At 52.6% G+C, this 24240-nt stretch overlaps 1 protein-coding gene across 1 annotated transcript in view; it reads left to right on the top strand.

Annotated features, from left to right (window-relative positions):
* The first annotated feature begins 2 nt into the window (after nucleotides 1-2).
* The window catches only part of SPG11 (SPG11 vesicle trafficking associated, spatacsin), a 29606-nt gene continuing 5368 nt past the window's right edge, over nucleotides 3-24240 (top strand). The window contains 35 exon segments of the mRNA XM_030955484.1: nucleotides 3-565; nucleotides 1557-1741; nucleotides 2471-2698; nucleotides 3215-3401; nucleotides 3940-4077; nucleotides 4793-5250; nucleotides 5468-5613; nucleotides 6286-6418; nucleotides 6521-6676; nucleotides 7124-7299; nucleotides 7436-7612; nucleotides 7972-8043; nucleotides 8914-9041; nucleotides 9599-9771; nucleotides 11544-11751; nucleotides 12227-12430; nucleotides 13099-13205; nucleotides 13922-14067; nucleotides 14376-14537; nucleotides 14890-14956; nucleotides 15379-15544; nucleotides 16572-16750; nucleotides 17258-17366; nucleotides 17572-17731; nucleotides 18460-18687; nucleotides 19396-19596; nucleotides 19922-20029; nucleotides 20485-20644; nucleotides 20753-20967; nucleotides 21386-21824; nucleotides 21827-22072; nucleotides 22843-22979; nucleotides 23434-23440; nucleotides 23494-23519; nucleotides 23656-23806. Of these exon segments, the coding sequence (XP_030811344.1) occupies nucleotides 105-565; nucleotides 1557-1741; nucleotides 2471-2698; nucleotides 3215-3401; nucleotides 3940-4077; nucleotides 4793-5250; nucleotides 5468-5613; nucleotides 6286-6418; nucleotides 6521-6676; nucleotides 7124-7299; nucleotides 7436-7612; nucleotides 7972-8043; nucleotides 8914-9041; nucleotides 9599-9771; nucleotides 11544-11751; nucleotides 12227-12430; nucleotides 13099-13205; nucleotides 13922-14067; nucleotides 14376-14537; nucleotides 14890-14956; nucleotides 15379-15544; nucleotides 16572-16750; nucleotides 17258-17366; nucleotides 17572-17731; nucleotides 18460-18687; nucleotides 19396-19596; nucleotides 19922-20029; nucleotides 20485-20644; nucleotides 20753-20967; nucleotides 21386-21824; nucleotides 21827-22072; nucleotides 22843-22979; nucleotides 23434-23440; nucleotides 23494-23519; nucleotides 23656-23806 (6244 nt within the window). The 5' untranslated portion in view covers nucleotides 3-104.

Below are 24240 nucleotides of genomic sequence, written 5' to 3' on the forward strand. Positions count from 1 at the left end.
AGAGAGACCCCAGGACAGCTCCGGGACATAGAGGGACCCCTGGGACAGAGTGGGGACACAGAGGTGTCTCGGGGCAGCCGCTGCCCCCGAGTGGGGACACAGAAATGCCATGGGGATCCATCTACAACAGAAATCAGAGAAAAACACAGGGAATTCTACTTAAAGATAAAGAAAACTCCGCTGAAGTTGTGGGCCGGGGAGGAACTACAGCTCCCAGCGCGCATTGCTGCGCCGCGGTGCGTGCTGGGGGCTGTAGTCGGGCCCGGCGGTGCCCAGCTGACCGGAACGAGGGGCGGCCCCGCCGGGATGGCGGCGGCTCGGGCCGGGCGCGTCGGGCGGCGCTGAGACCGGGCCGGAGGATGGCGGCGGCCGGGGCCCCGGCGGAGCTGCGAGTGCTGCTGGTGCCCCGCTCGGAGCAGCCGCGGAGCGTGGCGCGGGTGCGGCTGAGCAGGGCCCGGCACGCCCTGGGCACCGTGCTGCTGGCCGGCGGCATCCGCCTGGAGTCGCTGGGGCCCGGCGGGGCCGGGCGGGCCCGGGGCAGCGTCCTGCCGGGAGCCTGGGCTGAGTGAGTGCGGGCCGGGGCTGCGGGGCAGCGTCCTGCCGGGAGCCTGGGCTCAGTGAGTGCGGGCCCGTAACGGGAGCGCTCCCGGAGCCGCGGCGGGGCCGGTGGTGTCTGTCCGTCCGGCCGGGTCGCGTCTGTCCGTCCGGCCGGGTGTGCTCACGGCAGCTGATTCCCGAGCAAACAAGGAGGGTTTGTCTGTCTGTCTGTCGGGCTGTTGGCTTCGCGCCCCAGCGCCCCGAGTGCTGCGCCTCCCCCGCAGGCCGGGGCCAGCCCGGGTGACACTCGGCGGTCACATGGTGGCTTTAGCCCGTGGTGGCTCCAACATCTGCTTGGGCAGCTTCCGTGCCGAGCCCAAAGCTCGCCTTAGTTCCGAGCATCTGCAGTGTCCGGCAGCAGCCGCCGGACATTGTGTGTCACACAGAATCCCCAGCTGCTTCGACTGCAGAGGGACATTAAATCCCGCCCAGTGCCAGCCGTGGCAGGGACACTGCCGCTGTGCCAGGCTGCTCCCAGCCCCAGTGGCCAGCCTGGCCCGGGACATTCCGGGGCTGGGCAGTGTTTCAGTGCTGTGCCAGGGCTCTGCTCTCTGCTTTGCCCTGCCCCGTGCTGAGCTGGTCGCTCTCTGCCCCCTCCCCATCAGCACGGAGCAGGTGTGACACGCCTGAAGGGGTTCTCAGCCCAAAACCAGGGAAAAGTCTGGAATGGACAGTGTGTTCTGCTCTCCCTTGTGCTGGTGCTCTCCTGAGGCAGAGCATCCCTGGTGTCCTGGGTGGCTGGAGTGCAGAACGCAGAGGATGGAGCCCCTTTATCCTGGAGAGGAGGAGGAGGAGCTGGGCTTCCTCCTGCTTGTCCTGCCAGGGATGAAGCAGTTCAGTGCTGGGAGGGCCAGGGTGGCAGCAGGGGTTGTCCCCAGTCAGGGCACACCCAGGAGGGTCAGCCTGGGAAATGGGGAGAGGGAATAAAGCCATAACCTCCCTGAATGTTTCACCTTCAGCTTCCTGTGGGACAGCTCAGAAGACGATGGTTCACAATCCAGCAAGACAAAGCTCCTGGCTCTTGCTCAAAGCCATGACCTGTTTGTCTATGAGTTCAGTGTAGAAGATGGAAAACACAACCCCAATTCCCTGCACAGTTGTGAGGCAGAGACGCTGAAAAAGCTCCTTGAAGCTAAAAACATCAGTGAGTAAATTCCATGTGTAGCATGTGTGAAATACTGCAGCTCTGGTTCTGCTGCTCCTGGGGACATGGAGCCCTAGGGAATTTCAGGTACCTCCCCACTGCTCCAATGGGATCAGCAGGATTCATGGGCTTGAAAAATAATGGGGACATTTCTGTGTTCAAAGGTGACATTGTCAGAAGGAAATAAACTCTTGTAGGGTCATTTTTAATGATACAAAGTTAAAAATGAATTTTAATAAGATATATGCAACCCTGCTCTCTCAAATTTTAACATTAATGTTGGGACAGGGCTCATCAATAACCCTGCAAAGACTAATTAAACATTTAACCTTGTATTTTATGATTAGCAAACACAGTGTGCAGTTACAATGAGCCTTTGGTGTTTTGCATATTCTTAAACAGTCTCCCTTCTGAAAATATTTTATTTCCAAAGTTTGTAGCTTTTCTTCTCAGTGCTGACTGAAATCCTATTTTGTGCTGATTTTTTCTGTTCTTCATAGTATTGTCCACTGAAAAAGCCACATAAAAAGTTTTGGGAAATGGTTCTAGAATTAGTGCCCCTGGCACAGAAAGTGAGATTAAAACCCAACCACCCCAACTCACCATCCCAGCTTCTGTTAGGATGGGAACTGGGGCAATGAATTTGAGCTGTCATTCTCTTGGGATTCCTTTACAAATCAAAAATCTAGCTGGCTGTAATCTGAACTTTAAATATGTTTAAATTTACAGGTGTGCCTTCAATTTCCTCTGTGAAGATTCTATCTTTTGGAAACAACAAGTGCAAACTTCTGCTCAACCAGTTTCTCCTTGTGCACCTGACCTTTCCTGGGGAGGGCTCACCCCCAGAGACCTGTGGCTGCTTCCCCCTGGCCCTGCCTCCAGGAGCTGTGGGGAGAATTGCAGACTCCCAGTTCTGCAGGGGGATCCTGTTCCTGTTGGACACTGCTGGCTGGATTTGTATCCTTTGCAGGAGAGATCAGGGAAAATCACCTGGAAGAGCAAATGTGCTTTTCTCTGCTGCCAGAGCTGAGCAGGAATTTCTTTACAGACATTTAAGTGGTGCCTGCAGAGAAGGTTGTGCAGCCAAATCCTGGTTATTGTAGAGAAGTGCCGCAGTTGTGTGTGCAGGGTTTCCCACTGCACACCTGGATTTATGGGTTTGATTCATGGGTCTGTGTATGACAGGCTGACTTTTGCTGTCACCTCATGGCTTAATTAAAGCAGAAATGATCTGCAGGCTCACAGGGAGCTTGGGAGGCAGGTTTGTGTTGGGATGAGCAGGGGCTCAGGCCTGTCAGCTCCACCAGCTGCTGCCTTTAACCTGTCCCTGCTCATCTCCTCTGGCCCATTAGAGCTCAGTGAAGTCAGCTTGCCTTTCCCTCCTCCTGGAGCCAAAATTCAGCACCTTGCCCTGCTGTGTCACTCCTCTGTTGTTCCCTCCAGGCCTGGGCTTTTCCTTGATGCTGCTTGCAGACATATTTGACTGCTGTGATGGTGCCACCCTGGGGAAGGTGGCTGTAGCCCTGGGGGCTGGGCAGGGGCAGGGCCCAGCCCCTGTGTCCCCCCTGGCTGCCCTGGCAGTGTCCCCTGACCTCAGCACAGCCGTGGTGACCAACAGCTGCCAGCGTGCCCTGGCTGTGCAGCTCAACACCTACTTCAGGTACAGCTCCCAGGGCAGGCCTTTGGGCTCCCTGACCCTCACAGCTCCTGAGTTTTGACCCCTCACTGCAGTGCTGACAGCTTTTCACTCTGACTTCTGTGCTAGAGCAGAAATTCCCTCTTTGTTTAAACATTGTCCTTGCATTGCTTGCTCTGATTTATTCTCTGTCACAAAGGAAACTGGGTCTATAACATCTCTTTATTTTAATCTGTCTGTTAATGAGCAGATAAACGTTGTCTTGCCCTTTGTATTTTTTCCAGGAAGATGAGGTGCTCTCAGTGCCAGGGGTATTTAGAAATACCGTGGGGTATGGAATTATCAAACTGTGCTGGTACAGCTGTACTGATTTAGCTTGATGAATTAGGGCCAGGTGGTAATTACGAGGTGGTGTCCACCTCACAGGAAGGAGCATCAGGTTTGGATGGCTCACCTGTTACCCTGAGAGAAACTGCACCCAGAGCTCCTGCAGGAGTTAAACATGAAAAAAACATCTTAAATGATCTGAGCAAGGTGAAATTTCATATGTATTTCTTTACAGACAGTTCCCTGAACATTTGCTGTGTAAGAGAGATCCCGAAAGTCTCCCGGTGAAGCCTGCAGAGGGGCTGGACGAGGATGAGCTGGCCAGTTCTGAGCACAGCATGGAGCTCCTGCCGCTGCCCTTCCGCACAGACAGGTACAGGGGGAGAACTCCTGACACAGGCTGGCCTTTGCCTCCTTTGCATCACTGATAACAAACTGCTGGTCTGTCTGTTCAGTTGTAGTTGGGACAGGTAAAATCAGCCATTCTGCTGTAAATGTTTGGATTTGGGGTGGACCAAGACAGCTTTAGGTGTGGCATTGGACAGCTTCCAAACAGGAATTGCTGCTTAGGGGTTACCTGTGAGTCTTAGGGCACTGATACTAATAAAGCATGTGAGTTATAGCTTGGTGTATAGGTGAGAAAGGTTCAGTTCTGGTGTTAATTCTGTTCTACGTTTTTTAATTGATAACTATTTGTTATCACTTAAAATATAGTAAGACACTTATATATAACTACCTATAACTATAATTTATATATAACTATCTATAACTATAATTTATATATAACTATCTATAACTGTCTGTTCTACTATTTTTTAATTGGCTTTAATTCCTCACTTTCTGTGAGGAAAAGAAAACTTTTCACTAGAAATGCTGAACATGGATGTTGTCAGCTGATCCAGCTGTGGTCACTCAGCTTGGCTGCAGGAGGTATTTAAATACAAGTAAAGAGGCCATGGTAAGGTTAAAATGCAGGATGGTGGATGGATTTTATGAGCTCTGAGTGCATTTTATCTAACTGAGAAAGCTTCACCTGCCTTGTTCCTGGGGTGATACCTGGTGTTAAGGTGACTCTGTCCCCTTGGCAGGTCCTGGAAGGCACACCTGTCCTCACTGTGGGACAGAGTCAGGAGAAGAAGAACACCAGGCTCTCCAGAGTTGGTGAACGACTTGAATTTGCCTTGGTATCAGTTTTTTACCCATCTGGAAGATCATGATCCTGAAGTTTGTGAGGATCCAGAGAGGATGGTGGCCTTTGTCCCGCGGGCTGTCACATGCGCAGCTTCCCCAGCTCTCCAAGGCCAGCCTGGGGGTGCAGGACAGCAGTGGGCACAAATCCCCGTGGGAGCAGCCCAGGAAATGGTGAAGCTGGAGTGCAAACTGGTGACTGGAGCTAAGGCTGTGTTTGTGGTGCAGGCACAGGACACGGGGCTGTCTCTGGCGCTCTGGGATTTTGAGTCCCAGGACGTGACGTGTTCCCACTTTGGCAGGAGCAGTGCCTATGTGGAGTGCAGTGCAGAGCTGCCACTCTGTCTGCTGCTGACAGGTGAGGGCTCATAAACTGTCCTGAGACAGCTGCTTGAGGGGCTTTTAGTGTTTTACCTGGCTGCTGGTGGGTGACTGCCACCGTGTTCCTGCTTGGGGGAAATCCAAATGCTGCAGCCTTGCCTCTCTCACTCTTCTGGAAGCAGCAGTGGGTAGAAGTGCTGCTGCCCAGAAAGGGGCTGCTCTGTCTTTACTAATGGCTTGGTTGTGTCATTCAGAGCATGGTCTGTCCCTCGTGCTGTTTGGGGTCACTCAGGAGGAGTTCCTGACCCGGCTGATGATGTTCGGCAGCGCCGGGGTCGTGGATTCCCTGTGCCACCTCAATGCCTGGGAGAGGTGCTCCATTCCCATCCATGCCCTCGAGGTGAGGAAAACTGCCTGTTATTTGCAAGCTGCCCTGCAAATAACAAACCCTGTATTTCAAGCATTGAATGCACTTTAGCAATGCCAGTGTGGGTTTAGACACAATTAAAAGTGTGCCTCAAACCTAGGGGCAAAAGGAAGTGGTTTAGTTATTGAATAAACAGTAAAACCCCATGCAGATGAGTAACCCAAAGGAAGAACTACAGCAGCAAAGTGAATACACATTAATAAAATAAAAGAGAACAAAGCAGTGCTCAAAATTCCCTCTTAATTGGACCCAAAAGCAATTTTGCCAATTTCTGCAGCAGTTTTTGTCCCCTTGCAAAATGTTAAATATGAAAAGAAATCCTTGGAAGTAGATTTCTGTGTTTATTGTGCTGTTCTTATAAAATTGCTGTAAGCTTATTCAGAGTCCTGATTCTCACAGTATTTCCTTCATAGTGCTGCAATAACATTTTGTGTGCGAAGATCCAGGGCAGGGCTGGAGCAGAGCCTGGCAGAGGAGCCTGGCAGACTCTGTGCAGGTCACCTTGTTACTGCAGGCTGCAGGTGCTGCTCACAGAGTTTAAATCCCCTCTGGTTTCCTGTGTGTGTCACTGAGGCTGGAGTAAGAATCCCAGCATGGTGTATGGGTGTAAATCCGTGCTGAATTGTTCTGTTTCTGTTTGTCCAGGCAGGATTGGAGAATCGCCAGCTGGACACGGTGGACTTGTTTTTGAAAAGCAAAGAAAGTGTTCTCAGTCTGTCTGCAGCCTGCCCTGGGCCTGAGCACCCTGGGGCTGCTGCCTCCCAGTCCTACCTGAGAAGTGAGTGAAGAACCTCAGCTGCTCAGAGGTTCATTTCATCCCTCCCTCCCCATGGCCCAGTGCAGGATGCTGATGTGTCAGCTGTTTCTGGAACCATTGCAGATTTGGAGGAGCTCAGGCCAGCTCTAAACTTGCTCTACTCAGCAATCCAAGACAATGATATGGAGCCTCACAGCAAACCCTTCTCTGAGCAGCTCCTGAACCTCACCCTGACCTTCCTCACCAAGCAGCTGGAGGAAATCTTTGTGCACACAGAGGGTAAGATCACTGCTGCTGGGTCATAGCTAGTAATGTGTCATCATTTAAGTAAGTAAGAACTGCTAATTCTTTTAATTAAAAGCTTGAATTTGCCTGGGATTAACATAAAGATAATAGAATTGAGTGAGTGAAAGATGTTCATCCCTGTGTTTTGATTCACCTGACTAATAATTGGTGGGATTAATACAAAATGTCAGTTCTCCTTTACTGATCCCTGGGCAGGAAAGCCCCTCAGTGAGGGCAGGGAGCTCTGTGGGGCTTGTCCTGTGTCCTGACAGGGTGCTGGGCTGTCACTGCCTGCACAGGGGCCAGAGCTGATGTGCTCTTCCCTCTGAGGGGTGTCTGTTTATTAATCATAATCAGCACATGTGTTAATTCAGCATTGTTAAACATTAAAATCCTGCCTGTTCATTCCCATTTAACTGAAGTCTTGGTTGCTTTTGGCAGAGCCTGATGAGTTCCTGCAGAAGGCTGCAGATATTTTAACTGATTACATCATTAAGCTGAGGAAGTTCCTGAGGAGATACCCTCACCCAGCAGTGACCCCAGGGCAGGGAGCTGAGCTGGATGAGGACCTGCCTGAGATAGAAGAGAGCCAAGAATGGGAAAAACTGACAGCAGAGGTGAAAATAGCAACCCAGTTTTTATCACTGTGATAAAGTTTATATAAGGAGATCATTTATGTGGAAATATCTTAAAGTACTGGGGAAGAAAATCAGCATAGGGATGATGTAGTTTGTTCCATGTTTTTCCCTTTAGGAAGTCATTGCTGAGGCCATCCTAAGCAACAAAATACCAGAGGCCCAGATCTTCTTCAGAAGGCAGAAGCACCCTGCTGAGAGTCTGCAGGAGTTTATGCAGACAGGTTTGAGCCTGGTCTATGACTGCCTGCTGAAGGGCAGCACCAGGGAGGCCTCAGAGCTGCTGAGGAACATGGTGAGAGGTGTTTTGGGGTGCTCACTGTGCTTTGGGACTGTGCAGGGCACGGAGAGCCTCAGGTCCTGGGGGTGCATTGATTCCCCAGAAACAGGGAGGATTGCAGTGGGAATGGCTGGTTTGAGGGAGCCTGGCTGGGGCTGTGTGCTGGCTGAGCAGCAGAGAAAGGCTGGCTCTGCCTGGGGAGGGGTCACAGGGACAGCAGGGACATCCCAGGGACATCCCTGCAGGGGCTGGCCCAAGCCTGCTTGTCAGGGCTGTGTGCTCTGGCAGGAAGGCAGCTGTGTTCATCATTCTGTGCTGGATCTGTTCAGTGCATTCTGTGGGCACCTTTTACAGTGAGTGCCTCTCTGTGGCAGGGCTTGGACGTGAAGCAGGAGCTGCACAAGATCTGCTTGCACACCCAGGACAGGCACGTCAGGGAGCTCCTGGTGAGTGCAGCAAAGGCTGCCTGGCTCCAGCCCTGCAGCCTTGCCTGGCTTTGTGCTGAGGGAAACGGATTTATAGAGAACTTTCCAAGTTTGGTAGAAGGTTCATGTGGTGTGTATTTGTGTGTAAACTTTGAGATAAGAAATGCTGACTTAGAGATGTTATGGAACAGGACAGACGTTGTTGAGAGAGAAATGGAACTAGAAACAAGTCTCAAAGAAAACTCTTACAAATAAGACTAGATGTTTTAGAGAAATAGAACTATGAAAGATGTATTGCAGTAGGACTTACAAGGGGTAATTTTAGATAATTGGTTTTAAGGTATTTACAGTATAGTGTGGTAAAAGCTGATAGGCCAAGAAACACTTATAGTGTAATTAGGAGATAGTTGGCTTCTGATTGTAATGCTGTGAATTATAACAACTGTATTGTCTCACCCTTCTCATGAGACTGAAAATGGAATGAAAGTTATTAAACACCTCTCAGTTGTCCCATCTCTGGGTCAGAAAAAACCTTAATCTGACAAGAAACCCCTGACTGCACTGACCTTCAGAGCAGAGACAGCCAGGGCTTGTACCTGCACCCTCCTGATGGCATTCCTGGGACATCCCTGTCCCTTTGCATCTGCAGTTAAACCACTGAGCTGTTACAGTGTCATTCATTGCTCTGATCTGGTTCTCTCACACAGTCTGAGTCCTCTTGTCGTGTAAGTGCATTGCCCTCTGCTTCCAGAATTGTTTTCCTACAGTTGGTTAATTGTTTGCACTTGCAGGATCATTTACAACTTGAATAGATTTAAGATAGATAAAAATTTGGGGCCATTGGAAGCAATATTTTAACAGGTGGAGGTAACGCTCTGTTTTGAATTAAAGGTGAAACTCTTACAAGAAGAAAATTACTTTTCTGAAAAAGAGAAGAAAATTATTGACTTTGTGCATCAGGTTGAAAGCTTCTACTCTGAGTCCTTCCAGGAAAACAAAGAGACTCAGTCTCTTTCCAGGTAGTGTGGGTTATTAGTTTTAATTATTAATTAATAGCATTAATGGGGTTTAAAATATGCTGGATTCTACATTCTGTGAGATTTAGTGCACTAACAAAATTAATTTCATTAATTTCACACTGGTGTTCGTTTGCAGAAATCAGAGTCAGTGTGGGGACTGAGTCATTTTCTCATTTCTGTGGCGGTTGCTGTCATGTTCTCTCGTGACACACTGCTGTGTGAGTCATGACAAACTGCTGTGGGGGTGACAGAGCTCTCCTGCTTCAAAGGAAGCATTTTTAATAATAATATTAGAATTACTACTCAATTATTCGTGTTCAGATGTTTGCTCTGGTTTTGATCTATGATGTCTTTAATACAGCAAACCAAATAACCTAGAAAATAATTTTACAGTCAAATAATGGTAAAACTGTTACGATACTGATAATTTGTTGGAAAAGCAGGCAGTTCTTTACTTCTGAACCCTTGAGCTCAGCTCAGTGCCTGTGGCAGGTGGGCTGTTGGCTGTGCTGAGCCCCCTGAGCCCCCAGCGCCCTGAGGCCAGCCCGTTGTTGCAGGTGCAGCAGCTGGAGGAGGCAGCAGGAGCTCTCGGGGCCCCGGGCACTGCTGGGCTCCCAGCTGGGCTGGGGCAGCCCCGGCGCCCCCCGGCTCACAGTGACCCTCAGCTGGGCCCTCTGCTGGGAGCAGCTGCTGCAGGAGATGGTGCTGCTGCCCTGCAGAGCACAGCAAGGCAAGTGCAGTGCCATGGGCTGCACTGGGAGCTGTGGCACGGCCACAGAGGTCACTGTGTGTGTCACTCACAGTGGGTGGCAGTGGGGCTCACCCCGTTCTATCCTGGGGGGGCTCACCCCGTTCTATCCTGGGGGGCTCACCCCGTTCCACCCTGGTGGGCTCACCCCGTTCTATCCTGGTGGGGCTCACCCTGTTCCATCCTGGGGGGCTCACCCCGTTCCACCCTGGTGGGCTCACCCTGTTCTATCCTGGTGGGGCTCACCCTGTTCTATCCTGGTGGGGCTCACCCTGTTCTATCCTGGGGGGGCTCACCCCGTTCTATCCTGGGGGGGCTCACCCCGTTCATGGGGCTCACCCTGTCTACCTGGTGGGCTCACCCTCTACTGTGCTCACCCTGTTCTATCTGGGCTCACCCCGTTCCTGGCTCACCCTTCCATTGGGGCTCACCCTGTACTGGGGCTCACCTGCCAGCCTGGGGCTCACCCCTTCCACCCTGGTGGGGCTCACCCCGTTCCATCCTGGGGCTCACCCCTTCATCTGGTGGGGCTATTCTACCTGGTGGCTCACCCTGTTCCACCTGGTGGGCTCACCCTGCTACCTGGGGGCTCACCCCGTTCCACCCTGGGGGGGCTCACCCTGTTCCATCCTGGGGGGGCTCACCCCGTTCCATCCTGGTGGGGCTCACCCCGTTCCACCCTGGTGGGGCTCACCCTGTTCCATCCTGGGGGGCTCACCCTGTTCCATCCTGGGGGGGCTCACCCCGTTCCATCCTGGTGGGGCTCACCCTGTTCCATCCTGGGGGGCTCACCCTGTTCCATCCTGGGGGGCTCACCCTGTTCTATCCTGGGGGGCTCACCCTGTTCCATCCTGGGGGGCTCACCCTGTTCTATCCTGGTGGGCTCACCCCGTTCCATCCTGGTGGGCTCACCCTGTTCCATCCTGGTGGGGCTCACCCTGTTCCATCCTGGGGGGCTCACCCCGTTCCACCCTGGTGGGCTCACCCTGTTCTATCCTGGTGGGGCTCACCCTGTTCTATCCTGGTGGGGCTCACCCTGTTCCATCCTGGTGGGGCTCACCCTGTTCCATCCTGGTGGGGCTCACCCTGTTCTATCCTGGGGGGCTCACCCTGTTCTATCCTGGTGGGCTCACCCTGTTCTATCCTGGTGGGGCTCACCCCGTTCCACCCTGGGGGGGGTCACCCCGTTCCCTCCTGGTGGGCTCACCCCGTTCCATCCTGGGTCTGGGCTCCTCCTGTGGACAGGGGTTTGGAATTAGCTGGAAGGGACTTGCCTCATGTGAGTGCCACCTTCTGCCATGTCCTGTCCCACCCCCTGCCCTGGGAAACTGCTTCCTGCTCTGCCAACGTGAGGATAATTCCAGGATAAAACCTGGAATAATACCCTTGATCTTGTGGCAACTGTTCATTAAAAATTGGTACCTGGAGGGACAGGACACAGGGAATGGGTTCCACTGCCAGAGGGCAGGGCTGGATGGGATAGTGGGAAGGAATTCCTGGCTGGGAGGGGATGAGGCCCTGGCACAGGTGCCCAGAGCAGCTGGGGCTGCCCCTGCATCCCTGGCATGTCCCAGGCCAGGCTGGACAGGGCTTGGAGCCACTGGGACAGTGGGAGGTGTCCCTGCCCAAGGAGCTGGATGCTCTTTAAGGTCCCAGCCCAAACCATTGCACAGTTCTGTGTAAGAAAACACCAGTATTTCCCTCAGGAGTGTTTGTGTGTGCTGGTTTCATCCATTTGCCTTTTTGAAACGCAGAACTCAAGACCTGCAGTCCTGAGGTGCTCTGGATGCACCTGACAGCCCAGCATGACTGGCTGAGGATTTGTTCCTGGCTTGAGGAGTCAGGGCCCAGCCAGGCTCCGTGTGGCAGAGCTGCCTGGCCCCCCCTGAGCCCCGACATCGTGGACAGCAGCACTCTGTGCAGCCCCTACATGAGACAGGACATCCTCAACAAGCTGGCCAGGTAGGGCCCCCAGGGCTTCACACTCTCTCTGCTTCCTGTGTGAAACCAAAATCAGTCATAAAATCCTTGGTACATATTCGTTTTTATACTGCTCTTTTTGGAAACAGCACAAATCCATTGATAAATGTGACTTTAGTCTCCTACTTTCAGTTATTTGCCAACAGTAAGAGCCAGGAGAGCAGGAGCACTCGTCCCTCAGCCCTTGAATGTTTCAGGGGTTATATTCCTGCTGCCCACTTTAATGCCAGGGAGGGAATGGTGAGCATTTCCCTGCTCACACCTCGCTCTGGGCAGTGCCCTGCAGTATCCACGGTGTTGTTGGGGCGCAGGCAGGTGGATCCTGGCACTCTGTGTTTGCCTCAGCAGGGAATTAATCCCTGGGAGGGAAAGGTCTGCTCTAATTGTGAGCTGGGAACACCCATCAGAGCTTGTCAAAGAGAGCTGTGTCATCAGTGTCTGTGCCTTTTTCTGACAGAAAGGGAATTTTTGTCCGTTCTGAGCTGGAAGATTTTGAGCTGCTGCTCCAGAGGTTGTCGTGCCTGGGGGGAGTCCTGCAGAATCCTCACCCTGTTCCAAAATACAGCACTGCCAGTGGCCTGGACTTCCATGCTCAGTTTGTCCTGCACTGCCTGCAGCACAGCCTGCAGTACCTGCTGTACACTTACCTGGACTATTACAGGTAGGAGTGCTTCCCATCCCTCAAACCCTGTGAGGGAGCCCAGATTTAAAGAAGGAAACACAATTTGAGCAGTTGGTGGGGAGAGTTTTCCTCAGCCCTGGCAGTGTCATTTACCAGAAACTCTGGGGCAGTGTGGGAGATTTTAAGCTGTGTTTTGAAGCTTTATTCAGATTGTCTTAATATTAATTTGTGTGTCAGTCATGAAAGGAAACAATGACAGCTGTAATTAGTGTAATGCTGTAAGCAGTACAATCCTAAATGAGCCAAGACAAGTTGCTCTTCAGAAACTCAGAATTTACAGAATTCAGAAACTCTCTTGAGCACAAGTGTGAGTTGACTCCTGATGTGTTCACAGATAAGGAAATCGCTGATTTCCACCTAATCTAGGGTTAGCTGGGGTTTGAAGGTGCTACCAGTAGTAGGTATTGGAGCTATATGAATGCTTCCCACTTAATGGATACTTGGCAATTAAAATGGATACTTGGCAATTGCTCCAGCACTGGAATTACCAAAAATGTAGAAGTGGACCAGGAAAAAAAGCCAGTACACAATTTTCTGGTTGTTTGTCTAAGCACTTGTATTTGGTATTATCATCCATGAGATGCTCCAGTCTTTAATGCTGTGGTTACCAAGGCTGTATTTTCACTGTGCTGCTCATTTATTTGCAGTTTAACCCCTTCAAACTGCCCTGTCCTGGGTAACAAGGAGCTGCAGGAGGCACATCCCTGGTTTGAGTTCCTGGTGCAGTGCCGAGGGGTTGCCAGCAATCCCCGAGGTAGGAATTGCTCCACAGGGGGCTGATGTTCCTGCCCTACCCAGGGCTTGGCACAGCTGGATTGAACCTCTGCTCTGCTGCAAACCCCCTGTCCATCACCTCCTCACCTCTGAAATCTGGATTGTAGTTCCTGCTGGAACTGTGCTTAAAGGCCTGGAGAGTGCACAGGAGTGAGGATCACTCTGTGTGTGATCGTCCTTTCCTCCAGCTCAGTTACATTGCCAACAGCTTGAGCAGAAGGAGAATTCATGAGGAAACACACATCCCATTAAAATGAAACCTTCCTCTGGTCCCTGTGGTGCATTTTGATTTCTCTGCCCTTGGATTGTGTGTTTGCTTTTCTGAAAACCAGTAGAGTTTGTGCCCCTAACTCATTGCACTTTTAAAATATTTCATCTTCTGCAAAGTCACACATCAGCAAAAGACAAAACTTATCCCAGGTGAAGCTTTTTTAGAAAGCATGGTCAGTGTAGGATAAGGAATTGAACCACTCAGTGCTAAACTGGGGCTCAAGCCCAGCCTGTCTGTGTAGGCAAAGCTTGGTGAAGCTTAGCTTATCTTCTCTGTGTTTGTAGGCAAAGTGAGGGACACCAGTATGGACAATGAAAAGTAGAAAGTTCAGCATTTTTCACAGTCAGAGGACAGCTGTAACGTGTGATTGATAGTTTAATACTGGTTTTACATGGAATTAAATGTCACTTTTTTTTCCTTTTAAGATCCCAAGATGATTTTCCAGGCCAGTCTGGCCAACGCTCAGATGCTGATTCCCAGCAGCCAGGGGGGCGTGAGCAGCATCCTGCTGGAGGGCAGGACCCTGCTGGCCCTGGCCACCACAGTCTATGGGCCTGGGGGCATTGACCAGGTACTGCCTGACCCCCCTGAGCCCCTGTCCTGCTGCTCTTATCATGGCTGTGACAGAGAAGTGCCCCCTTTGATAGAAAACTGCTGGAGCAGAGGGGATGACCAGAGTGTCTTGGTCCTCAGCACAGTCACTGCAGCATCAGGTGCTGGGAGCATGGGTCTGATACAACTTCAAAGCATTTTACAGGAAAAAAGATGATACTTTCTGTGCTGTCAAATTCTCGTGGGGTAGACTGGGACGCCCCAAAATTGTTTTGTTGTTACTGAATGCAGTTTCCTCCTAATTAATTTTGCTTGCTTGCAATGTAGGTCCTTCAGAACGAAGATACAGAAAAACCTCTAAAGAAAGTTGATCCACAGCTCCTGAAGATGGCCTTGACCCCTTACCCCAAGCTCAAGGCTGCTCTCTTTCCCTCCTGCACTGCTCATGGGATTTTGCCTCCTGACATCTCTCTCTACCACCTTCTGCAGGTACACAGAGTGCTTTTGGCAGGGCTCCAGGACACAGGGGTTTGTTTGCACCTAAGCTGAGCATGGGGGCCAGGGGTTGTTTCTTTGGGATCCTGGATGTGGGGCTGAAGTTCAGAGCTTCATCCTGAGCTGCTTTTTCAAGTGGTCTCTACACCCTGTGAGTTTGCAGTGCTGGAATGTCAGAGGGATGTTCTCACAGTGTTCAGTGGGCAAGGTGTGTAATAGTGCAGAAATTAACAATATTTCAATTTTAACATGTTTGCAATGGTAAGAGAATTAGAAATTGAGAGTTACAGAACAGTGATGTGAAATTCTTAAGCTGCCTCAATTTATTTTGTTTCTGATCTTTCAGTCATTAATGCCCTTTGATCCCACGAAATTGTTTGGCTGGCAGTCAACAAACACTCTAGCTGTGTCAGGTATGTCCCTTGCCAAGGTCTACATGCTTTCCTAGCCTGAGCACCTAAAATAAATTATGTTCCAGGGGAATTATTTGGCAGATAAATTTACTCAAAAGGCCATTTCTTTCACAAGAAAAATAGTGTAATTTACTGAAATTCTGTTTTGAACTAGAATTCTAGATTTTTGTGTTAAGCTCTTCACAGGCAAAACTGTGAAGAGCTAAATATAGAAAATTATCTAAATATAAGATTGTTTTCTTTTCTAAACAAGCTGAGGTGATAGAGGTGTGCTTTCCCAGTGGGGAGTGGGATTTCAGAGTGGTTTTTGATGTGACCTAGAGCCCGAGGAGCACATTTGGCTCTCCCCTGAGGTTCTGCAGCTGAGCCTGCTGCTGCTGTGCGCTCAGGGTGTCCCTGACAGTGCTGCTCGCTTGTTGCAGATGCCTGGAGCCAGCTGCCCCACTTCTCCAGCGCCGCGCTGGTGAGCAGGCACGCCGTGCAGGAGAGGCTGCATTTCCTGTTCTACCTGCGGCACGGCCGGCCCGCCTTCGCCTTCGGCACCTTCCTGGGCCAGCAGCTGGCCGGGAGCAGAGCCCGCCGGCAGCTGTGAGTGTCCTCAGCAGGGAGCCACTGCCTCCTCCCACAGCACTCGGTGCTCCAGGGGCATGGGCTGGGGTGTCCTAAGGGTTGGAGATCAGATGGCACTGCAAGGAGGTGAGCTTGGTGTGCAGTTACCTCAGTGAATCTGCACAAGGGAAGCGAGGAAAATACTCCAGTCAGGTCAAACATGCGTGGGCTCTTCTTTTAGGAAGTGGAGCCTCTGGTTGACTTTGTAGGAGCATGATGCCCCTTTTCTGTGACATTTCCTAGTGGTGATACTTCTTTAGTTTAACTACTAAGGCAAAAAATGCACTGGAGGTTGATGGAATTAAATGTCCTGCCTGAAGCTTCAAAATCAGGTGTTCAGAAAGATGCAGTCAAGTGACACATCTTGCTTGAATACATGAAATTTGCTGTTTAGTGTGGGAATTAGAGCAAATCACTTTGTTTCTGTCTGGTTTGTGTATTAGTCACTGTTTGTTTCTCTCCGTCATTTCCACACAGATCGGTTTCTCTTGTGTAAGCAGGTAAAACTGGGGCGAAAAGGGAAACACACATTAATGTGGAGAGAAGTCAGGGTTTAACAGACAGTCGGGGATGCAGGATTATTTCAGTGACTGCTGTGGGAAAACCCTTTGGGTACATTTTTCTCTTAGCACCATCTGCAGGTCAGACTCAGGTTCCTGGTGCTGCAGTGGGCTGCAAAATCTGCAAAGGCTCTTTCTGCCTCTCTCAGCTGCTGAGGGGGTGTTCTGTTCATTATAGCACCAATTCCACTACCTCTCGTTTTTGATAAAGGTATTGAATTGCAAACTCTGCTTATCACGTGTGAGCCTTCATTGTCATCCCCACATTTTTTACAAATATGAAACTTCTGGCTCACAGTTACCTTTGGTGCTGATGGCTCGGAGTTCAGCCAACCCCTCGGGTGCATGTCTGCCTGGGGAGGGAGTTTGGGGGTTCTCTGGGGAAGGGAGGCTGACTGCACTCGTGCAGGGGGTGCAGTGGTGCCAGCTGTGTGTGCTCCTTGCAGGATCCAGCAGGCAGCTCGGGAGGCCCAGCTGCTGGCTCTGAGCTCCTTCGGTGTCCCCTCGGTGGCTGCAGCCTGCGTGTGCTTCCTGGAGCTGCTGGGGCAGGACAGCCTGCGGCTGCGGGTGGCCCTCAGGGCTGCCAGCCTCATCTCCAGCCACAGCCCCAGCAGGGACTGCCTGGGTGAGGCTGCCCTTGCCTGCCTTGCATGGGTGCTCTGGGTGTCTTGGGAAGGGAGGGAGGGGTGCAAAGCGCGGCCTGGGGGCTCAGCAGTGCACTAAAGAACTTTCTTGTTCTTTCGTTCCTGTTTCTCTACTCATTTTGAAAGGTGCATTTTGATCCTGTAGTGCCAAATAAGGCAGGAGGACTGATACAGGCTGTATCAGGATCTAACAGGCACTGTCCAGCAGCTGCCTGACACTGATACTAGTGAGGTTCAGCTGTAATAATATCACAGGGAGTTAAACAAAGTCCATCCAATCTCCTTTCTCCTTCCTATCATATACCTGCAGGGAGATCAGGTGTTCAAAGCTGTAGGGAAATTAAATTTCTCCTAGAAATAACTCCAGAAAGTTGAATTTCTGACACCAGGGCCACAGGTGTCTGCTTTCCCAGCTAGGGAGCTACTCCTGAAAATGCTGCCCTGGCTCTGATCCCAGTAGCCCCTCAGGAATGTGTTCTTTTAACCAGTGGAGAAGTTAACAAAGTTGGCTGGTGGTGACAAGGCAGCAGCAGCAGCAGTTCTGAGCTCCTTGGAAGAGGCTTTCTGGGATGCCATTGAGCAGCAAGGCATAAAGAGGTGAGAGCAGCCTGCTTGAGGGCTCACCTGGGAAGAGGGGGCTGAGCACTGCCTTCTGCTATCTGTGTGTCACATAACACCAGGGAGGGCAGCTCAGGACAGCTGCAGTGAGCCCTGGCATGCCCTGGTGCTGAGTGCAGGCAGCCCAGGGTCACTGCAGACCCGAGCCTCTGCTGCAAACACTGCAGCTCTGAATTGTGTGCAGGACATCCAGCGGCTGCAGGAGGCAGTGGGCCTTGGTCATGCAGTTCTGCAGGCTGCACAGCCTGGAGCTGAGCACGTCCTTCCTGAGGGAATGTGCCAGAGCCAACGAGTGGCTGCAGTTCCTGATCCAGACCCAGCTCCACGGCCACCCGCCGGCCCAGGTGAGCTCCCTGTGCACTCAGCTGGGTCTTGGAGCAAGGGGATGTCCCAGTGTGGAGACAGCAGGAGCCTCACCAGTTCTGGGTTTTGGTTCTCTCGGGATCTCCATACCCTGGGACTGTGGTAGCGCTCCCCTTGTAAATTTAATTTAAACTCAAGTAGTTACTGCTTTTTGTTAATTGGAGAGTTGCCAGATGTTCAGTGTAAGTTATAATAAAGCCACTCATCTTTCCTTTCAAAACTCAAATTGATTTTTTTGTAAAGATGCTTAAGCTTTTGAGAATCCAAATTTTCCAAGTTTAATTTTGAATGTGATTTAAAAAGGAATAAAACACTTTAATAAAACAATTGGGAGAAGTCATGTGAGGAAGCTAAGTGGGAAATTCCAGGTAAGATGGTGCTTAGCAGGCCAGGATTTTAGCTTGGATCTGCTTGTTGTTTTGGAGAATCTATAACTCCACAAAAGCACCTGAGCAGACCCTTTTCAGCTCTGTTGCTGCACTGCAAGAGAGAGCAGAACTGAGGCTCCCTCGGAGACATTTGAGCTTTGTGGAAAAGGATGAGCTTTCATTAGAGTAATTCCCACCTACAGAACCCCTTTTCCTCTCTGGGTCTCCAAAGCTGTTCTAGAAACTGAGTTTGGAGGGTGTTTTGTCTTTGTGTGTTCCGTGCTTCCCTGCTGCCCTGTCCCGGCTGCCCTCACGCGGTGCCGGTGCTGTTTTCCCCGCAGGTCATTCCCCTGCTGCAGGATTTCCCTGCCGCGGTCCAGGATCACCTGCAGCTGGCCCTGGGCGGGCTGCTGGGAGCTGAGGCAGGTGCTGCTGGCAGGGCCCGTGCAGGGAGCCTGTTCCAGACGCTGCTGCAGTGCCAGGGGCAGCCCAGCCCCTGCGCCTTCCTGCTGGCTGAAGGGCTCCGGGCACAGGCGCCCATCCTCAGCGTGCTGGCGGCCTGCTGCCCCGTGAGTGTGCCCTGCTGGGCCCGTGGGGATGGGTGGTGGCACAGCTGGCTGTGCCCCAGGGCTGTGCCAGGCTGTGCCCCAGGGCTCTGCTGCCCCGTGAGTGTGCTGCTGGGCCCGTGGGGATGGGTGGTGGCACAGCTGGCTGTGCCCCAGGGCTCTGCTGCCCCGTGAGTGTGCTATCCTTGTCCTGTGGGGATGGGTGGTGGCACAGCTGGCTGTGCCCCAGGGCTCTGCTGCCCCGTGAGTGTGCTATCCTTGTCCTGTGGGGATGGGTGGTGGCACAGCTGGCTGTGCCCCAGGGCTCTGCTGCCCCGTGAGTGTGCTATCCTTGTCCTGTGGGGATGGGTGGTGGCACAGCTGGCTGTGCCCCAGGGCTCTGCTGCCCCGTGAGTGTGCTATCCTTGTCCTGTGGGGATGGGTGGTGGCACAGCTGGCTGTGCCCCAGGGCTCTGCTGCCCCGTGAGTGTGCCTGCTGGGCCTGTGGGGATGGGTGGTGGCACAGCTGGCTGTGCCAGGCTCTGCTGCCCCGTGAGTGTGCCCTGCTGGGCCCGTGGGGATGGGTGGTGGCACAGCTGGCTGTGCCAGGCTCTGCCCCGGGGCTCTCTGCACTGCCATCACAGCTACTTTTGTATTTCTGGGATGCTTGTGCCCAGTGTGCCCCCTTCCACCAGGAGGGGAGGTGTGAACCCTTCCTTTTGGCATTTCCAGGGTGCCAACCTCATCTCCTGCCTCTGTGTGTGGATCATCACTTCTGTGGATGATGCCACCCGGGCTGAGGCCACTGCCCACACCCAGGGCTGGCCAGAGGGTCCCCAGTGGGACCTGCAGGACCTTGCTGTCATCTGGAAAGTCTTTCTGAGGAAGCAGAAGAGTAAAACACTTCTGAATGGCTTCCAGCTCTTTTTAAAGGTGAGGGGATGTGGTTTCAGGGTGTATTTGATGTGTCTTACCCTTCTGGGCCTGTAAATCCCCCTCTGTCTTGCTTTGTGCCAAGGATAACCTGGCTATCCACTGAAATTCCCAGTCAAAGTGGAAGTTCTTCCAAGTATCACAGATTCTTAGTTCCTACATCAACCTTGCATGCAATTTTAATAAATTAAAACTTCGTTGTTCTGCTGGTGAGGGAGACAAATTCTACATTTAGTGAATGAAATAATAGATGATTTTTAATAGTAGGATTTATTTATTGAGGTACTTTTGGGAATTTATTATCATCTGCTTTTGTGTCTTAAAGGATTCCCCTTTGCTGCACATCCTGGAGATGTATGAGCTGTGCATGGACTGTAAGAAGTACAATGAAGCTAAAACCAAACTGGACAAATTTCAGGAAAGCCTCACAAACGTAAGGACATCAATTTTCTCTAAATGTCATTGCTGGGATTGGGCAGCTGGGTGTGTGAAAACACTCTGTCTCTCAATGCAGATGCTTTAACAAATCTTTTCTTTCCATCCCAGTTTCTGGTTTCCTGCTAACTGACTATTCCCTGTCATTCATGGTTTTCCTTCCTGGACCCTGGGCTCAGGCAGCTCAGTTCCCTTCCCCAGCAGTGCCAGGGCTGTTTGTGTAACAATTAATTCTGCCTGGCCTCGCTGGCCCTGCTCAGCTCTCCCACCTCCCCCTGGCTCCGAGCAGCACCTGCTGCTCACCTGCAGTGCAATGCCCAGCTCAGCTCAGCACAGCTCGGGGCTGGCAGCTCCTCAGCTGTTCCCTGAGGAGGGGCACAGCTGCTGCCCCTTCCATTCCCTCCCAGAGGGCCGGGAAAGGCTCCCCTGATCCTGAAGGCCTTGTTTCCCCAGCTGGGGGCCGCGGGGGGAGCAGCCCCCGCCGTGCCGCTGCCGTGGCTGCGCTCGCAGGCGCTGTTCCTCCTGGAGCTGATGCTGCAGCAGTGCCACACTGACTACGAGCTGGGCAAGCTCCTGCAGCTCCTGGCTGCAGCAGAGACCCTCCTGCTGGATGGTGAGGACAGCAGGAACCCCAGCCCCTGCAGGGCTGGCTCCTGAGGGAGCCCCAGCCTCCCCTGGCCTTCAGCCCCAGCCTTGCTGAGCTCTTGCTTCCCTTTCCCAGGCCCCCACCTGAAGAGGCTCTGTGCCCTCAGTGAGGCCCTGAGGGACTCCTCCATCTCCATCAGCCGCTCCATCCTGACCTCCTGCAGCCTGGAGGCCTTCCAGGGGCAGTGCAGCTCCATTGTGGAGCAGCTGCAGGAGAAGGGAATGTTCAGCCTGGCTCGGCAGGTGGCAGCCCTGGCTGAGCTGCCCGTGGACAGCGTGGTCACACACGAGGTACAGTGCACGTGGTGACAGTCACCTCTTCCTGCTGCTGCCAGGATGGAGGATGCAACTTCTCAGCCTTCCTGAAACATTCATTCTTTTGTTAAGTAATTATTTATTTTAAATGCCAGTGCACGCAACACACAGGCTGTAAGTGCTGAGCTGCAGGATACAGGACAGCTGTCCTCATTCTCTTCTGGTTTTATTTGTATGCAATCAGCTTTATTTGGGGAGAGAAATAGATGGGTTTGTCCATCAGGGGGTGTAAGGAGATAATCTTTAAGGCCCCTTCCAACTCAAATCAGTTCTGTGACTTATTGCATGGTGGGACACTTCCGTAAATCCAGTGTTTCAGTGCTGCCCATCCTGTGTGAATTGGAGTTTTCTTTCTTGGAAAGACAATTGTGATAAAGCTCTGTGGATTTTACAGGTTCTGAGAGATCTGCATCATTTAAGAGACGCTGGCCAGTGGCACCAGAGCGAGACCAGAGCAGAGTTCTGGCAGAAGTGCAACGACACCTTCAGCAGACATTCCATCTGCAGCCGCACCGCAGCGGGGTTCTTCCTGCGCCAGGCTGACGACGTGTGGGCCCCCTCGGGGCAGGAGAAGGCAACCAGCACGGTGGAGAGGCAGCTGCTGCTCACCCTGGCTGGGCACTGGCTGGCCAAGGAGCGCGGCGTGGCCGTGCAGGAGCTGCAGGAGGTGGAGAAGCAGATCTGGCAGTGCCGCGTGGCGGAGCGGGCGCTGCTGCCCGAGGGCTCGGCGCCGTGCCCCGGGGCGCTGTGCTCCGGCAGGCTGGCCGAGCGGTTCTCCTTGGCCAGGCTGGCGGCCCTGGACGCGGCCGAGCCCCGCGGGCTGCGGGCGCTCCGGCGCTGGCGGCGGGGCGGCGCTGGGGGCGCGGGGGCGGGGCGGCGCTGGGCACGCTGCTGGGGGCCCTGCTGGAGCGGGGCAGCGTGCACGAGGCCGCCCGCGTGTGCCACTACTTCCAGCTGTGGCACAGGGACGTGGCCCTGGTGCTGCACTGCAGAGCCCTGGCCCTGGGCGAGGCCGGGCTGGAGCAGCTGCAGGCCGAGGTGCAGACCCTGCTGACGGCCCAGGCCAGCGCAGAGCCCGGCAGTGAGTGCTCCTGACCCCTGTCTGCTCTCCCCTCCCCACAGCTCGGCAGAAACCCCGCTCCTCCTGCCTTCTCTCCCTGCTGCATAAATGCTCTTCTGAAGGCAGTCTGTGGCCTTGCCATGCGCGTGTCCCTGTGTGCTCCTGGCAGGGTGTTCTGTGTACAACTTCCATCCATCCTGAACCCTTCATTTGTCACGGCTCTCAGTTCTGGCCCAGTAAAGCAGCACTGCGCTTTATCCCTCTTCCTGCTTTTAGAAAAACCCTCCTCTAATTTTATTTCTGTTGCTGAATCAAGGAAATACCTTAGTTAATACATTTTTCTGACTCCTTTGTGCATTATGAAGGGTTTGGTGTTTCTTGTTTAGTAGCAAGGCTAAGGCTGAGAATGTTTATCTGTAAAGTTCTCTGCATGTCTGTGAAGTCTGAGTGAGCAAGTTTCAGCTGAACATCCCTTTCTAATACTGATGTGTAAAGCTGAATAGACACAGAGGAGCATAAATGAATCCTAACCCATCAGGATGGCTGCAGAACCCCTACTTAACCTTATGCTTAGAAATTTTATATTTGAGATATTGTCAAGGATATTTGTGTTCTGTTACATTGTTTGTATCCTGAAACAAATGTAAGATTTAAAAAACAGATGCCAAGAGCTCAGTTTTTAAGGTCTGAGGAAGAGTTACAGAATTGCTGCAGGTTTTGGGAGCCTTGCCCAGGTGTAGGGGAGTTGTCTGCCTTTGTGAGATGGGAATTGATGATTTTTTTGTTTCCAGCATCCAGCCTGGAGGACTGGACCCCTCTGGGCTGTGGGGATGATGCTGTGGTGGCAGCACTGAAGGCCCTGGCAGAGGAATGTGTCCATGGCAGGGGTTACTGCAGGCAGGTCCTGTGCCTCTACGAGCTCTCCAAGGTAAGCCCAGGGCCTGGGGCCAGCCCTGCTGGGGCTGGGGAGGGCAGGGTGGGGGGAGTGAAGGTCCTGGCAGGTGCTGCAGAGGGTGGAATTGCAGCCCTTTGTGTGGGAAATGGCCAGAGGCTTCCCGGGCATGAGGTGCTGAGCTTGAGCACAGCTGATCCAATTGCAGCTCAGGTTATGCAGTCCCACCCTCCCAGACTGCTCTCCTCAATTCCCTGTTGCTTGCACTTCATGGGCCTGAAGATTCAATGCTGTCCTTGGTTCTGGGGCTGGAAAAAGATTGTTTTGTCTATCTGAGCTGTGAGGAGAACCGCTAACACTCTATATGAAGTTCAGTTACACACCAATGCAGTACAGAATGTGGAAAATAGGAATGCTTGAGGCATCACCTGGGGTTAAGGGGAGGTGCTGTGGGTGGGAAAGCCCTGATGGGTTTTGGGTGCTCCCCCAGGACCTGAGCTGCTCCTTCGGGGAGGTGCCATGGGTTGAGGATGCTCTGATGGGTTTTGGTGCTGCTCCTTCGGGGAGGTGCTGTGGGTGGGGATGCCCTGATGGGTTTTGTGCCCCCAGGACCTGAGCTGCTCCTTTGGGGAGGTGCTGTGGGTGGGGATGCCCTGATGGGTTTTGTGCCCCCAGGACCTGAGCTGCTCCTTCGGGAGGTTTTGGGCCGGAGGTGCTCGGGGCCATCCTGGCGCGGCGGGGGCCGGAGCGGGGCCGCAGGGCCCAGGCCTTCATCACCTGCCAGGGGCTGCCCCCTGCCACCGTGGCACCTCTGCTGGCACAGCAGATCACCCACGAGCTGCTGGCCTCGGCCCAGGGAAAAGGTGGGCACAGGGGAAAGGTGGGCACAGGGGAAAGGTGGGGGCACACCTGGGCCGTGCTGGGGTTTGGTCTGTGCACAGGGAAAAGGGAACAGGCCAGGTTTGGTCTCGGGGGGGATTTGTGTGTCCCAGAGCAGCCCCTGCACTCAGTCACTGAGGGCTCAGCTCTGCTCTGTGAGCATTGTCTGCCTTATGTAAAGTTCTGTACAAATGTTCATTTGTAATTATTCCTGTGTCCAGTGTGGTGTTGTAGTAGTTAAGGCTGAATTTTTGTGGACATAAATTTAATATTTTTTTAAAATTATTTTTAACCTTGTTGCCCCACATCATCTGACTTGGGAGTATCACGTGCATTTCCCTGTGTAAAACCTGACAAAAGGTTTTCCCCTTTCTTTTTTCCTTTGGGAAATGGGGGGCAGCTGTATGGTTGACCACTA

Source organism: Camarhynchus parvulus, chromosome 10, assembly GCF_901933205.1.
Source record: "Camarhynchus parvulus chromosome 10, STF_HiC, whole genome shotgun sequence".
NCBI lineage: Eukaryota > Metazoa > Chordata > Aves > Passeriformes > Thraupidae > Camarhynchus > Camarhynchus parvulus.